This window comes from Ambystoma mexicanum, chromosome 7p, assembly GCF_040938575.1.
Source record: "Ambystoma mexicanum isolate Mex_15411 chromosome 7p, UKY_AmexF1_1, whole genome shotgun sequence".
Lineage (NCBI taxonomy): Eukaryota > Metazoa > Chordata > Amphibia > Caudata > Ambystomatidae > Ambystoma > Ambystoma mexicanum.
In genome coordinates this window covers 285,899,568-285,916,176 of record NC_090939.1, presented here as the reverse complement: position 1 = coordinate 285,916,176, position 16,609 = coordinate 285,899,568, and the positions used below count along the sequence as shown (strand labels likewise).

Genomic DNA, 16,609 nt, shown 5'->3' with positions numbered 1-16,609 from the left:
CAGCCATCTGTCTCCCTGGGCCAGCCTGGGACCAGAGTTCTTTTATGCGTCTCTTTGAAGTTGGTGCCCCCAGACTTCACACCTTTTAGCCATGCTCCAGCCAAGGATGAGTTTCCCTTGAAGTTCCTACTTTAACTGCATTTGGGGCCAGCAAGTCTGGGAAACAGTGGGCTTTCAACACCTTCAGCACAAAATTCTATTGTGGGGGGTCATTAGATGTGCGAGGTGACATCCAGGGTTGGAAGTGGGAGTTTTCCTTGCGATGTTTTGCCCTCAACCAGAAACAGGTTTTTCCTTAAGACCAAGTTTCTCTTCAAATGTCACTGGAGTTTTGTGAGTGAAATGTAATATACATTGATTTTGTCAACCCACACATCATGTTTTCTTTTCCTGAAACTTTTCTGTGAGCAGTGATATTTTTTCCCATTGTGGCTTTTTAAAGCCCTTTTGATTTGCACATACATGTGCAGGCCATTTTTGCTTTCACGGTTTACAAATCCTGTTTTCAATGTCACAGGGATCTTTGATTCCTCATTTTGTAAATGAAACTGCTGCGTGTCCATTGATAATGACAGGTAGGCCCCTTTCCACATGGCTCATTAACTTTACGTGAAAAACAAAAGCAAAAGCCAGGCCATTTTTGTTGCAGGGTTTAAATGCCTGCCATTCATGTGAATAACAAAAGCAAAAGCCAGGCCGTTTTTGTTGCAGTGTTTAAATGCCCGTCATTCATGTGAAAGGGACTTCTGTTTGGGGCCTTTAAATGCACCCCAGTCACATTAGAATATTTTATTCAGGAACAAATCGCATAGTAAAACCATCTAAAACGTATATACAAACTTTTCCAAACTCTTATAACTTTTAGAAACTTTGTTTAGCCAGTCTTAGAATCGAACCCTATCTGATAAGAGTCTCACAATGTTCAGAGGGGACACTAGGTGACCAGGGTTGAGACAGTGTAAAAGGTTCAGAGTCCAATAGGATCTCTTCTTGGTTTTGCAAGTAAAAGTTAGGCTTCCCAAGTCAAGGAAGTCGAGAGGTTTCCTTGAAGCATTGCCGCAAGGATCAATGTCCTAAGGCAGTCTGTTTTATACTCCAATGTAACTATGGTAGCACAGGAGGGGTGCAAGGCACCAGCTACCTACAGCCCCCAGGAACATATGATGTACAAAGCAGGCTTCAGGGAAGTTTTACTAGAAGCAGGACAATACCTTGGAGTGCAGAAGCAGTTGCTACAAGAGGGTTCCAGCGGCGAGGACACAGCAGACCCAGTCGAAGGTATCTTGCTCTTGGCGACAGAAGAACGGGACTTCGGTGGATCTGGCGACAGCGCTCATGCAGGCACTCCCAGCAAAGGATCATCGCAGTTCTGGCTTGTTGGTGCCTTTTTCAGGCTTCAATGAAGGACGAATGCCACACTGGTAGAATCTTTTCTTGGTCCTCATCTTGGGTGGGGGGATTTTGGGCAGCTGGCTCAAATCACTGCAGGCTTAGAAGGATGCCCACAAAGTTCCGGGAAAATGTGTGCTTTGATGCAGCACAGGTTCCCAGGTACTGGTGAATTACAGGCTGTGGAGGTTGCAGCTCTTCCAGTGATGGTGCAAAATACAATTAGTCTTGGGATAAGTTAGGCCCACCAGTCCAAGGAAGGAAGTCGTCGTGTTTGGACCTCCCCTTTCCTATCACTTAGAAGTTGTAGTCAGGACAGTGGAGGTTACTCAGCAGTCACTGGAAGTTCCTGGTAGCATTCTTGCTGCAGAAGTGCCCAGGGACACCTCCAAAGGTTCAGGAGGGCTGGATCGTTGAGAACACGTGGAGACTAGTCGGTCCCACTAATCTAGGGAATGAGGCACAGCTCAGGGTCTTCAGAGATGAGGTAGTCCAACAATTGTTTACTGGGCCAGACGCAGGAAGAGATGGCATGCCTCTTCGTGAGTCTTCTGCGGGTCTTTAGTCAGCTGTTCCTCTACAAAGGATTATTGGCTCCAAAGCTGATTTGAAGAAATGACTGCAAGAGTCCTCTTATCCATCTAGACTGAAAGCAAGTCCAAACCCACCAATGGAAAGGATCTGCACCATTCAAATAGTCAATAGTTGTCCAATTAGGGACAACTTCCTGTTTCACTCATGCCCCAAACCTAGACTCTCTGGCTCCAGGAATGGGACCAGACAGTCCCTCCCACATCCGGAGCTATTGACAAAAAAGGGCATCAATAGCCCTCGAAATCAACAGCTTTCCCAGGCAAGTGCATGACCTTATATGGGATTTTCTGACCTGGCAAGGGAGGAAGAAGGCCAAACAACAATATGGCCAAAACAAGTGAAAGTCTTGTGGCGCTATCAATGTTTAGTAGTCATATGCGTTAAACACTAATGTGCACACTAGAAATATCTCTCTCTCCCTCTCCCTCTCCCTCTCCCTCTCCCTCTCCCTCTCTCTCCCTCTCTCTCTCCCTCTCTCTCTCCCTCTCCCTCTCTCTCCCTCTCTCTCCCTCTCTCTCCCTCTCTCTCCCTCTCTCTCCCTCTCTCTCCCTCTCTCTCCCTCTCCCTCTCTCCCTCTCTCCCTCTCTCCCTCTCTCCCTCTCTCCCTCTCTCCCTCTCTCTCTCCCTCTCTCCCTCTCCCTCTCTCCCTCTCCCTCTCTCCCTCTCCCCTGCCACCAGCTTTTCTTTAGACACAAAAGTAACCAAAAATACCAATGGTAAAAGACTAGAGTGATACAAAAGTATCCCCCTTGCACTGCATTGTACAAAGCTGTGTGCAATGTTAAAAAGTTACAAAAAGTAAAAGCCAAAATGGAAACAGTTTCCCAGTACAAACAGTTTGAAGGAATAATCAGTTTCCCCATAGCAAAATGAGCAAAGGTCAAGTTGCCAAAAGAAAAGTATTTTTAAACTCTCCACAGAGGCCCTCTGTACCCAGGTTCTCCCTCTCTCCTGGGGCTCGTCTTTGGACAAGGGCCTGCACCTTGGTGGGGAAATTCATTGTAGCAGGGAAATTCCAGTATCGGGGGACGGGGTGCGGGGGGGGGGGGGTTCTGTTAGTGTTTTATTAGATCCACAGCGAATGTAGTACACAGCCACTTCCCAAGCCAGTAAGGGGTTGGCTGTAAATAGGACTCTGTCTTGGCAAGTGGTAGGGCCAAGCAGGGTGATAAGGGGAACCTCCATATGCCTGCCCCTCAACCATCATTCACTGTTTCAGAGAGGCCCAGTCCTCTTGGTCACACCACTAGTGGTTCCCAAAATTAGGCAGGAGACTGACACTAAAGTACCATTTTAGATATGGTTTGGAACAAGGCTCAGGTTGGGAGGCATTGAGGTTTTCTAAAAAAAAAAAAGAGAAGATGTGGTCCTTTATTATAGGTTTTCAATGTAAAGACCTCCCGCATTCCAAACGTTCTGCAGGCAATCAAGCTGCCATTCAGGCAGGCCGTAAAAGGGGATGTTAGTAAAGTCAAGCTTACTATCCAGAAGAGTGGACTACCACAGGATGCAGAACTGGGTGGGTAACGAAGAGTGAGCTTAGAGTTTACATGTTAGGAAGAACCACCTCTCTGGGACAATACCAGGAGTTTAGGTTGATATCACATTCAAGGAGAACTTTGATTTCTGTGACTGTTATGGCAAAATTAATAGATTGCCGCAGGAACTTTGATTGGTGAGGCACGGTAGTACAAACATTGGGGTTCTTTATGGTTCCCAAGAACATTAAATAGATTTTGGAGTGATTCCGTTTTAGCCAGCTCCTTCACAGCCACTTCTTGAGCACACTCAGTTGAAAACTATACACAATACATTGCGAGTGCCACTGAAACAAATGGGCATGGGCACAGTTGGCACTGGGGTTAAACTAAAGGCTAAGACTCAGTAGTCGTAGAAAAAGATCAGAGACACTGGTGAGTACTGGGGGACACACGCACGGTTTCAGATTTGTAGGTCTTGTAAATTGTTAAGCTGTTCCCGGTCAGAAGGCAAGGAGCTTTATCTGCAAGGAAAGGTTAACAGTGCTTAGGTTACCTGTAGCTAACTTGAGTGCAGTTATGGACACCAATCAGTATGCCAAGAGATTTTACACAAGTTCCAAGACTGCTTCTTGTAGTAGAGGCTCTGGAAAGCAAGGGTTGTGGATGCAATGGAGTATATGGTCAGGTAGTGGGACAGGCATGACGGGACAAAGTCACAAACAGATTCCTATGGGAAGAGAGTGGTAAGGGAAAGGTTACCCGGGAATGTCAAAACACGCACCCTTCCCACAACAGGTTGTAATGTCTGCACCAATTTAATCCTCCATCTGTGCCTGAATAACCCACTAGGAGGCTAAGTGGAGGTGTTGGGAAGGACAGCACAGGGAGCAGAAGCCCACTAGGCATGAGTCAAGCTGCAAGCTGCATGTCTTTGCATGGTCAGGATGAAAAGAAAAGTTGAGATCCTAGCTCATAGAAGCAAAGGTTCAGCCGGGAATTGCAGAGGATGAAGGGAACAATGCAGACAAAAGGGGAAACAGGAGTGCAGGGGTGCTAACGGGTGACAGACCTGCTTGGGAGCAGGACAGAGCACATTGCAACACAAGTGTGGCATGGCAAATTCGCTAACACTTCTACGGTATTTACAAGTTTCCTCCATTTAAAAATAGTAAATCCAGTAAGAAGAGCAATATCCTACAGAGTGCAACTTTTCGATTACAATGAGGACACAACACTAAAAAGCCCCTTGGCACCTGTTAAAGTCACTTGTTGATTCAAGAGGAAACTTGGTACAACTGCAGCTGTCAAATGGGCACCTGTGACCCTTGAGCCTGCTCTGTGCCACTGGTAGGGAAGGTGCTACAAATTGGGGTCCTGATTCAGCAGGACACAGGTGCTTTTGGCAAGGACTGCATGAAAGGGGAATCTGATCAGTAAATTTTCCTTTCAGTGATGGATTGCATAATTTAAAAAAAAGTCAGAAAAGCCACGTTTGTTAAATGGCAATCCTTCACAGTTGCAAAACCATGTCTGGGTTCTGAGGAAGGAGTATTTGTGAGTTAGTGCTGTTCTGCCCAAAATCAACACATTGCAATTAGGAACAAATGAGCTCTGATTCTTTAACCTTGGCTTCTAAAATAACGTAATTTTACACAACAAATATACCAAATGTGTTTAGTGCTGTAGGGAATGGAATAGAAACAATTAACCATCAAAGATATTTAAAACTTGGGTTAAAGTTTAGTATATCCACAATAATTTGCCTAGGGGGTGGGTGGCATTGTTGTACTGCATTGTAAAATACCACTGTTGAGCACATCAGACAGAAAACCACAAGGCTAGTTGTTTGGAGACATACAATTTATACTTTAATGCCTTGTATCCCTCCTCCCTCCCCCAAATAAACACAGATTATAATCTGGAGCAGATACCATCAACATTATAAAGGAAACAAAAGTAATAGTGAAATGCCCATTTTCTAGAATATTACCTGCGCTCGTTAGAGCTCGAACCTGTAGTGCCTCTGTTGAAATCATGTGACGGAATCGGAAGGCATCACGGTCTTCAATCATTGACAATCTGTGAGATCCCCCCTATCATTCCAATTAGATAAAGTGTGGTTAGGGAATGGTTTCAAACTGGAAATGCATTAAAAGACCTCTTAATTACATACAGCTCTCTTGAGACCAGGTCACCAGACTAGCATTACTGTATAATGCATATGACACAGGAACTGTTTGCAGAATCTCACTCATCTGGGGAAAAAAAAACCCAGATTTTGAAACGGGGCAACATACAGTTTTAATGTATGGTTAACGTTTTGAGTAGTTGGACAAATGGCTATTGGAGGGAACCAAGATGTCAGAACTTATCCCCCATTCACCCTGGCAATATAACGCCATTCCTATACACCTTGAAGCAAAACTATGTTAGGCAAGAATTGATGTAATCCTGTGGGAGACTTCACAACACGTGTACTCTTGTTATTAGGCAACCCACCTTTTGGTATAGGCCTGTATTACACAAGTTGGTAGTGTGACTGAGCAGCCAGGCTTATCCCAAGAGGGGTAAACGTGAGCTGTAGCAATGAAATTCGCAAATACAAGTAACCAAGTAACACCTATACTCAAGGTTTTAGTTATAAATAGTTACTTATTTAACATCAGTTTTTAAATGAGCATTCTTTAAAAAGGGCAATACAGGTAACAATCAAATATACAGGAGTAGTTTCTTACCTGCAACTCCATTTCTCCAGCATTGGCATCTTTCATGGATTCACATGCTGTGAATATTTCCCGTCGTCAGGCTGGGTAACCTCGGTAACTTTAATTTAGCGGTTTTCCTATGGAAAACTTCGACAATGAGTGTCCTATCGACATCTTTAGGGGCGCTTTAGGCTGTACGGACTTACAGTATAAATAGCCCCGCCCCCGTGGCTTCCCTCCAGATTTTAACCTCCCCAAAATGGAGGAAACCCAAAACGTAGGTTTGCCTGAAGGGGGCGGCCAGAGGGCACATGTGAATCCATGAAAGATAACAATGCTGGAGAAATGGAGTTACAGGTAAGAAACTACTCCCTTCTCCAGCATTGGATCTTTTATGTATTCACATGCTCTGAATAGACTACATAGCAGTACACGAATCTGGAGGTGCAGAACAGGCAAACAATACCCCTAAACCAACAATAGAAAACATTAATTTTAAGTTATGACCAAATCCCCGGAAGCTGCAGGGCCTACCTTATTGGAACAGGCGGTGGAGGACCGCACGCCCACCTGCACATCATCTGCATGTTGTTACCCCAGACAGTAGTGTCCGGTGAAGGTATGCGGTACCACCCATGTCGCTGCTTGGCAAATCTCGCTGAGCGGTATGCCCGCCCACAGCGCCACCGGCGAGGCTGCGTACCTCATAGAATGGACCCTGGGAGTGGGCCGCAAAGGCTTGTTGGCTTTCTTGTGGCAGAAGCAAATTGTAGATGACACCCAATGGGAAAGGCCTTGCGTCGAATTTGCCTTCCCCCTGTTGGCTGGGCCAACAGCTACAAATAGTTGTCTCGATGTTCTGAAGGACCGAGTACTGTCGAGATAAAACTTCAAAGCCCTCTTGACATCCGCGGAATACAGCGCTTTCTCCGCCGAAGTGGTAGCCTTTGGAAAAAAGGTGGGCAAGGCTATCGTAGTGATATTGTGAGACTCCAACAGAATCATAGGAATAAAGTGAAGATTCGTAGACAGGAGAAGGTTGTCCCATATGAAACGCAGATACGGCGGGTCGATGACCAGAGCCTGAAGTTCGGAAACCCACCTGGCAGATGTAATAGCCACTAGCCATGCTTCAAGGCTGAGGGATCCTGTGTTGTGATGCCGCACCTTTCCGTCATCCTGCAACAGCAGATCTGGCTCGAACCCCAGATGAAGAGGGTCATCCACTGTTAGGTAAAGAAGGTCCAAGAACCAGGTCCGTCTGGGCCAGAATGGGTCCACCAGGATTAACTTGGACAGAACCTTGCACACCATCTGGATCGTCTTCCGGATCAGAGGGAATGCATACACGAAAAAGGCCCGTCCACGGGAATGAGAACGCGCCCGCCTTAGAGCGCGGATTAACCACCCTGCTGGCAAAGAGACGGCACTGCTTGTTTTCTAGGCTGGCGAATAAGTCCAGAGGGGGAGTGACCGATTTCTTGAAGCTGCCACTCGTGTGTCAGAGTGGTTTCTCTGCTGAGAGCATCCACCTGAACGTTTTGAACCCCTGGAAAATAGTAAGCCACAAGGTGAATCCTGTGTGTGATGGCCCAGTGCCAGACCGACTGATCCTGCTGAGTCAGTGGCTGTGAACGCGTGCCTCCCTGTTTGCGCAGATAAAGCATTGTGTTGGTGTTGTCTGTCAGAATCTGTACCACGGAGCCCTGAATCTGGGGCAGAAAAGACTTCAGCACCCAGTGGACCACCTTCAACTCCAGAAGGTTGATGTTTAAGGAAGCCTCCTTGAGGTTCCACAGGCCTTCGACCCGAAAGTTGTCAAGGTGCGCCCCCTAACCCTCCTGGGAAGCATCAGTCATGATCGTGTACTGAAAATCTGGTTCCACCAGGGGCATACCCCTCACTATGTTGTCTGAGCAAGTCCACCACTGCAGGGCATCTGCCAGAACCTGGGAGATGAGAACCTTGTCAGACCCAGCACCGAGGACTTGTGACCATCTTGATGCAAGAACCTCCTGCACTGGCCGCATGAGAAGCCGCCAGTTCAGGATTAGTGGGATGCAGGACGCCATGTTGCCGAGAAGAGACATGTATACTCGGACCGTGACCGATGTCCCCGGCCCGTAGGAGCCTGCCATGGATAACAGTTTCTCTATTCTTTCGACTGATGGGTTTACCAGATTGAGCTGTGTATGAAACTGTGCTCCTAGACAAACCAAGTCCCTGGATGGCGTCAGACAAGATTTGGTGAAGTTGACTGCAAAACCCAGATGCTGTAACGGGATCATAGCTGCATGGAGAGACTCTGCTGCCGCTGACGAGTCGCCCCCCTGACCAACCAGTCGTCCAGGTACGGATAAACATGGTGTCCCTCCCTGTGGAGGTAAGCCGCCACTGGAGCCAGGCACTTGGTGAACATTTGGGCGCGGATTTGAGGCCAAAGGGGAGAACCCAGAACTGGTAATGCTCGTTGCCGACCATGAACCGTAGAAACTTGCGATGTTTGGGATGCATCAGGATGTGGAAATCCGCATCTATGAGATCCAACAACGCCAAAAATTCCCCCAGCTGAACTGTTCTAATGATGCCTTGCCAAGTTAGCCTCCTGAACTTTTGGCGCTTCATTTTTCTTCAGTGGCCGTAGGTCCAGAATGGGGCGCCATTTCCTGTTCGACTTTATGACAAAAAAAAAAGAGTAGGTTCCTTTTCCTCTCTCGGACATCAGGTCCTTCTCCACCCCCCCCCTTCTGCAGCATCAAACGCACCTCCTGCCGCGACACCTGTAGATGCAGCTGTGATACCTTCACTGGTGGAATAGATGGTGGCGGACACCAGAACTCCAACGAGTGGCCGTATTGGACTGCATTCAGCACCCATCGTCCCATCGTAATCAAACACCACTCGTCAACATGATGCGCCACTCTCCCTCCCAGTTGACTGCCCATATGGCAGTCATTGTTGAGGCCTGGACTGCCGGCCTCTAGTAGCGGAGGATGGACGGACCCCTTTTTCGCTGACCATGATAGTCCTTGTTCCGCTGAGCTGTCTGGAAAGATCATCAGAAACCCTGGGAGGAATAGCTGGAGTGACTGTAGCCTTTGTCGCAAGATCCTGCAAACCTGGTGTTCCCAGAGGCTCCCCGAAATGAGTGAAAGGGGCGAAACGAACGCCTACCCTGCAGAGTTGCCAGGGACCTCGCTGTATCAGAGTCCTCCTTCATGTTCTTCAGTGCCTCGTCAATCTTCTCCCCAAACAGCTGCTCTCCTTTGCAAGGCATGTTTACCACGTTGTGCTGAACCTCAGGTCGAAAATCAGTACAGCGCAAGACAACCCCATCATTAATCTGTTTAAACCCGGATTCTGCCAGGCACACGGCAATATTAATGCTATGATTGGAGGCTTCCTCCCCCTCATGAAACAGAAGCATTGCCTCCTACCGTCGCTGCTCAGGGTGATGGTCCAGCAGCGGAGCCAATCTGTGTCGCATCTCTCTGTCGTAGTGTGCCATGATCACCTATGAGTTGGCCACCTTAACTATCATAGCCCCCACCGTAAGCACCTTCTTGCCAAAAGCATCCAGTTTACAGCCCTCATTGTCCGGGGGAGCAAAGTTTCCTCTAGTTCCAAATCCTGCAGCAATATGATGTAGTATCCCTGTTGAGGCACAATATTTTATGGTGATTGACTTGAAAAATGTGTTTGTCTCAATCCCGTTGCATAAAGATTCCTAAGATCTTACATCATTTACATTCCATCAGACTAAGCTGAAAAGTACACGTCTGACCCCAGGGGTACTCTGAATCTCCATCGATTTTCAATAGGGTCCTGCAGATGGACCCAAGCAATATTGATTTGCCAAGTGTTGTGCTGCAATAACATAGATGATATTTTGGTCTGCAGCACATCAGAAGAAGAGTACGGAGACTCGATACAGCTAATGATTATTTTAACAGACAAAGGATATAAAGTGGATAAAGAGAAATTGCAGTATTGTCAGTAAGAGGTGTTGTACATAGGACAGTTAATCTCGCATGAAGGAAAGAAGGTTAAACCTGAAAGAGCAGAGGTGATCTTGAAAACGTCAAAACCGCAACCCTTGTTGCAGGCCCTGAAGAAGGCACAGAAGAATCAGGAAAAAATTGAATGGACTGAGGAAATGGAGGAGGGGTTTGATGAACTAAAAAAGGCAATTTGCACAGCTCCAGTTTTAGGAATTCTCAATTATTCTGAGGAGTTCTTTTTATTTTTAGCACACGAATGGAACAGTCATGACAGCAGTGCTCACACAGAGAACTACATTGGGATACAAAACCTTTGCATATTATAGTGGAATTTTGGACCCAGTAATGAGGGGTCACTTCCCTTGCCAAAAATCATTGGCAGCGGCCGTGTTCGATATCGAGAAAGCTGCAAGCACAGTGATGGGGTGTTCCATGACTATTTGCGCAGAATGCTTTATTTGCTGTTTAGGGTACGCTGATGTCTCAAAGAGCTTCCACTTATGAGGTGGTCATATTGAATCCAGCAATCAAAATAGTTAGGTGTAAAATGGTGAATCCTGCCACGCTTGTAGCCGAACCACTGGCAGAGGATGAGCAAGTTAATGATTGCTCGATCTATGAGGAATTCTATGACGAGATCCCGAGAGTGAAGGAAAATGCTCTGGCAGTTGGGAGAGGGTCTCTTTATTTATGAATCTTCAAAGATCAATTACATTGATGGAGAAAGGAATTCAGGCTTAGCTGTGGTAAAACACAGAGCCAATGGGGAATTTGAAGTGGTAGCAAGTGCTCAGCACAGCCTGCATAATTGGTGGCGCTTATTGTCACGCTAGAGAAACACGCAGATCAGGAAGTAACAGTGTACAGTGACTCTGCTTACGTAATGTCAACCATGCACTCAGGATTAGCAAGCTGGAAAAGGATGGGCTACCTCTGAGCAGACGGCACTCCAGTGCAACACAGCGTGTTATTGGATAGGCTTATTAAAGCACTACAACTCCCAGTAGCCATCGCCATAGTAAAATGCGCAGCACATACTAACTGAACTGACTTTATTTCACGTAGAAACCAAGCCGCAGGCAAAGAGGGTTACATATTCACATGACAATGAGTTTTGAAACTCCTGATGTGAAGGAGAACATGGTTGTGATAATAGTTGTGAATGAAAGCTTTAATCACTTATCACTAACACAGTTAATGGAAATTCAAGGTGGAGCTCCACAGGAAGAGAAAGAACTGTGGATATAGAGGGGGTGTTCTTTATCCCCTTCTGAAGCATTTGGGCGACAACAGAGCACTGGTAAACCAGTGATGCCTGTAGCCTTATGGGTGGCGTTCTAACAGCTACACTACCCTGCGCATGTCGCTGGGGAGAGCCTAGCAGCAACCATTGCGGAGAACTTGTTCGTACCAAACCTGTTAGAACACATTGCTTTTTATGTAGTGAATTACATCGTATGTCAAAGGTTTACTGCTGGGCACACACTACGAACAGTCAGAGGCGTAATTCCTCTACCAAATGATCCTTTTCAGCATTTACATATCGATTATGTTTATATGCCGCAGGTCTGTAATGGATATAGGTATATTTATTTATTTTATTTTAATGTGATAGTTTTTTTAAAAACAAAAACTTTACACATCATAAGTCTAAAAAAAAAATAAAAAATGTTTGAATTATTGAACAGCAATTTTTTTTTTATACAGCAATTCATCATTCATCATTAAAATGAAAAAAAACGTTTAAAATCATGTTCATACTCATTCTTATTAAAAATGTCACAGGTTATAGCCAGAAGTTAACTTTCGTGCAGTTTCATGTGATTGCATGTCAAGGCTCATTTATTTTTTATAAATGCAAGGAGAGTAAGCTAGCCTTCAAATTTCTAGTATTCCCCTAACTATATACCATACTCTGTATAAGGCCAAATGTAGGCTAGGATTCAGAGTGTTAATACATGCTATCCAGAAGTCTTTGGACTTAATGTGGTCGAGATGGTGTACGTATCTACTATAATGTTTTATGTAAGTTAATCCCAATCTAGGGCATAGTGTGAGAACGTGTCTTGCAGTTTCAGGTGAGTCTTTATTCTTACATATCCTGCAAAAACGCTCTGTTTTAGAAATGGCCCGTTCAGGGCCCAACACCGTTAGGACTGGTAGATGGTTGATACGTAGGAGTAATAGGAAGCGTCTTAGATTAGCCGAAGGGCAAAGATTGAGATATCCTTGGTATATGATAGTGGTAGTGTGCCCCTTCTCAAGGTGGATTGAAGCTGGGCCATGCACACACCCTGATGTCACTTGCACTGCAAAGTTTTTAGTCCCAGAAGTATTTCCTAGATGGGGAGTATGTGGGGTGTTGAGATCAGATAATGGCCCCCATTTTGGAAATGAGGCATTTGAGCAGATTAGCTTATTGCTTAGCATTAAGCACACGTTTTCTTCTGCTTATCACCTGCAAGTGATGAGGATATGTGAGAGACTCAACGGTCTGCTCAAAGAGAGACTAGCTAAATTGAAATTACCACTGAAGAAGGGGTGGCTGCATTGCCTGCCCCTTGCATAATATGCATTAAGAAGTCAGCCCCGCTCTGAGCACCACCTCAGACCCCACAAATTAGTTACAGGGAGGAGAATGAGAACACCACTGACTCCTCCATCGAGGACTAGAAGTGATGCTCAGACAACCACAGAATTGTTAGGAGATGAGCTATGTGCGTACTTAACATGTATGATGGCTAGTATCTCGGTCATTGCAGATCAAGTCAAGCAGATGGGGTGTCAGTCTCAAAACAGATGAAGACCATACAGAAACTAGTCTTAAAGAAGTATGTTTACCAAAACTATTTGCTGGAGACAAGGTTTTAATTAGGAATTTCACAAGAAAGTGGCACAAGCCCATTTCAGCTGCCCTTTCATTGTGGAGGATATTACTCAGTAAGCAGTCAAGGCCCAAGGGAGACTAGCTTGGATATACCAAGGAGATGTGAACGTCTACACTGGAGAGGCCGACATACCCCCCAACCCATTCAGAAACAAGCCAAGGAGAAGAAGTTCAGACTAGATTGATGACGAGGAAGGACACTGCAGAGACTGTCCAGTAGACAGATAATTGTATATTTGGACTGTGGCTCCCCTGAAACACTCTTTGTAGCCTGCTATAGCAAGATGTGGGAAAGCTACTGTTCATGAGCCACAGGAGTTTGCTGACATTGGACTGTGAAGTGCGGAAGTAAACCAATCATGCCAGATTTGGACTTTCTGTTCGACAACTGGAAGTGAGAGCAGTTCCCCCGACTCGTTTCTCACTGAATTTCTCTTTGGAGGTGCCCATGGTGTTAACTGATGTTGACGTACAAAGACTACTTCTTGCCGTCTTCATATTTATACTGGGACCTTACCCTGCTCTTGTTGGGAGGAGCACTGATATCCATGCTTTAATCCAAGATCCTAAGAATGGCCCAGCAATTAGAAGACTATTGGCAGCAGTTTTAGAGCATATAAGACAATTACCTGAACATCTTTTCGAGCGCACAAATGGTCCTATCTAACGATGATGCCCACAAACGACCTGTTATGATCTTTTATTATTTGCTCCAAGTTCATCCCTATCTTGTTTACCGAGACACCAATAATTTTGTGTTTATGCGAAATACTATAAATCGTCCTGCAATCAGCCGATTACTTGTGGAGATCGTAGAACAGATTTGACAGCTATCGGAGCATGTAACGAAACAAGTTTTTCCTTCATTAAAAGTAATTACAGGCAATCATGTGGTCCAATGAGCACATAGCAGTTCCAGAAAGTGAGCAAGGTCAACAGCGTATGGAGAGACATCGATGGTGGAGCATAATGTATTGGTGCATAATCTATGCCTGTTCCACATTTATCATTGTCTTTCTGATTCTGCTAAACCACACTGTGTATTTTAATGCTCCTAAGAAGGAAGGTGTTCCATTAATCCTTCCCACTCCAGTCACCTTAGCAAAATTAGACATTGTGACAAAGCCAAGGCCTCATGTGATTGTCCCTACTCCAGTAGATCACGTAGAGGTACCTAGTTCTGTGACAAGTATCCCTAGAATTCCTTTTGTAGGAAGGACTTTTTTAGATATCCTTACTGAGTGCCAGATACAGGTTCTTAAGAGAGAAACAAAGAAAGAGACCCAAGAGAAGTGCAAGGGAGGATGATTATGAATTAAATGATTATTTAGACAGTACAGCACCTTTGGGGAACACGTGGTATCATCACATGAAAGAGGTGGGAAAAAGGACCTGTGAGGAGGATTGCTATGTGTGTGCACTCCTGCCTTATGCTATGGGTAAGTCTAAAATATTCATAGCCATTGAACTCGATGTTCAAACGGCCCATTGCCTTACTCACCTTGTAATCTGCCATACAAGAGGTCAGTTCCAGGGCCGAACGGCCTCCTTGGTATGGGTAACAGAATGGACATGCCCAGATGAAGACGATTATGTCCAGGATTTGAAGACAAGAGAAAGAGCACACACCAGAAATCATGTGATAAGATATGAACAACCTGGCACGAAAGGAGCTCGAATCAGATGGGAGATAAACAGGAGACTCAACTGTCAAGGGAAGACTGATTAAGTTCGTAGCTGCAAGGAAAGAGGCCAGATGTGAATCTACGGAACAGTACTCTCTCCAGATGGCTGGGAAGAAGGCATAGTCGTATGCAGAACGGTGGCAGTAACTGGTCATCACAAGCCAGTTATTGAGCGAGTGGAAAATGGATGCAAACCTCTATGGCCGGGGCTTGCAAAGCTTCTGACGTAGTACGAAGACAAAGGAGGCCCTTTGCAGATAGTGCCTTTGGCTAGTGCAGAATTATGCTTCAGAAACAATGGTACGAGAAAAGTTGGAGAGAATCAACAGTGTGGATGAATCTTTGATGTATCAGGAACGAAAGATGGGACGGTGGAGATAATGGATAATTACTGGGCCTGTGGATCCAGAGCTTACATGAAGCTGCAGAGAGATTGGGGAGGACTATGTTTAATATTAATCGTTCATGTTCCAGCGTTGGTGATTCCAAAGAGTGACCTGAACACTGGCGAGTTTACAAAGGCAGATGCTCACCTGAAGAAGTAATCTGCTGAACTCTTGAATCGGATGAAGAGAGAAAATTATTTCTCAGCCAAATTGATCGAAGTTTTTGATGCCATTATATATGAGCACTGATTGTTCAGCAAGACTTCAGCAATATTCACGACAATCTTTATACCTAGTATCCAGGTGATGACGAATGCCAAATGGTTACAGATAACCTGATAGGAGCTTTTGTAGACAATCTACACCACCATTAAGGGATTCAATGCAATCAAGGAGGAGCTGAAAGCCATACGACTGATGACTCTCCAGAATAGATATGTCCTGGATATGATTACAGCTATGGATGGAGGTGTTTGTGCCAAAATCGGAGAATCATGTTGCACATTCATACCTTCTCACAATGATGAGAATGGCACCTTGACGGAGGCCATAAACCTACACGTCAAGATAGAAGACGAAGTGGAAGATATTGCTGATGACAGCTGGTTTGGGTTAATCTTCTCATGGGTGTTAAGATGGATTTCTGAACTCCGACCTGGTGGGCAGAGGTTCAGAAGGCCAGCCTAGTTTCTTGGAACAGGGTAACCTTCTGGACAAGCCAGACCAATCAAGGTAGCCATGGCGGCAGTCAGGACTAGGTATCAGGAGTGGTGAGGGTGACTGAAAGACCTCAATGAGCACACCGAGTAAAGGACACTTACAAATCACTCCCAGTTAGGTGTATATATAAAAAAAATCCAAATACATTTATTCCAAGTCCTTTGCAATTCAACACACAGTAATAAAATCTCAGCAATACTATTAAACCAACACAATCATATCTATACACAAATACAAGACCAATGGGGTCCAAAGGATGAATGCACCAAATGGGTCCACAACCTAAACAGAGAAGGAAGCAGGCAGTACAAATAGTCTTTAGGCCCTTCTGTATCAAACACAATCCTAACTGAAAGGCAGTCCCATCCCTAAAATGAGAGGAGCCTAATGCTCAAATGTACTTGCGATGCTCGCACACGCGGTAGTTCAAATGGGCAAAGCAGGGTCTTTTGTAGGGGCTGTAGCAGCTCAGGAAGGTAAGTGAGGTAGGTGATGCAGAATAGGTTCCCACTATTCGAGGTGGGACTCCACTTGAGGGCAAAGTCGATTCTAAGAGTTGGGAATAGTTTGCTAGTTCACGCTAGCAGTGGAAAGGAGAGGGGCCCTCAGAGGCCACTTGTGCGTAAAAATGGATGGATGCGCTAGGGAAACGAAAACGCATCCCCCAAGGACTCGGTATGACCCCCCTCTGCTGGCAAACTCCTGACACCGCTTGTTTTCCCTCATAGCAAATAGATCCAATGGAGGATGTCCCCTTTGCC

General features: G+C 45.5%; 1 protein-coding gene across 4 annotated transcripts in view; it reads right to left on the bottom strand.

Moving 5' to 3' along the window:
- TIAM1 (TIAM Rac1 associated GEF 1) overlaps positions 1–16,609 on the bottom strand; it is an 853,394-nt gene that overhangs the window by 108,460 nt on the left and 728,325 nt on the right. For all 4 annotated transcript variants that reach the window (XM_069636354.1, XM_069636351.1, XM_069636352.1 and 1 more), the window contains one exon: positions 5,455–5,557. In XM_069636354.1, the coding sequence (XP_069492455.1) occupies positions 5,455–5,557 (103 nt within the window). The remainder of the gene's footprint in view (positions 1–5,454; positions 5,558–16,609) is intronic.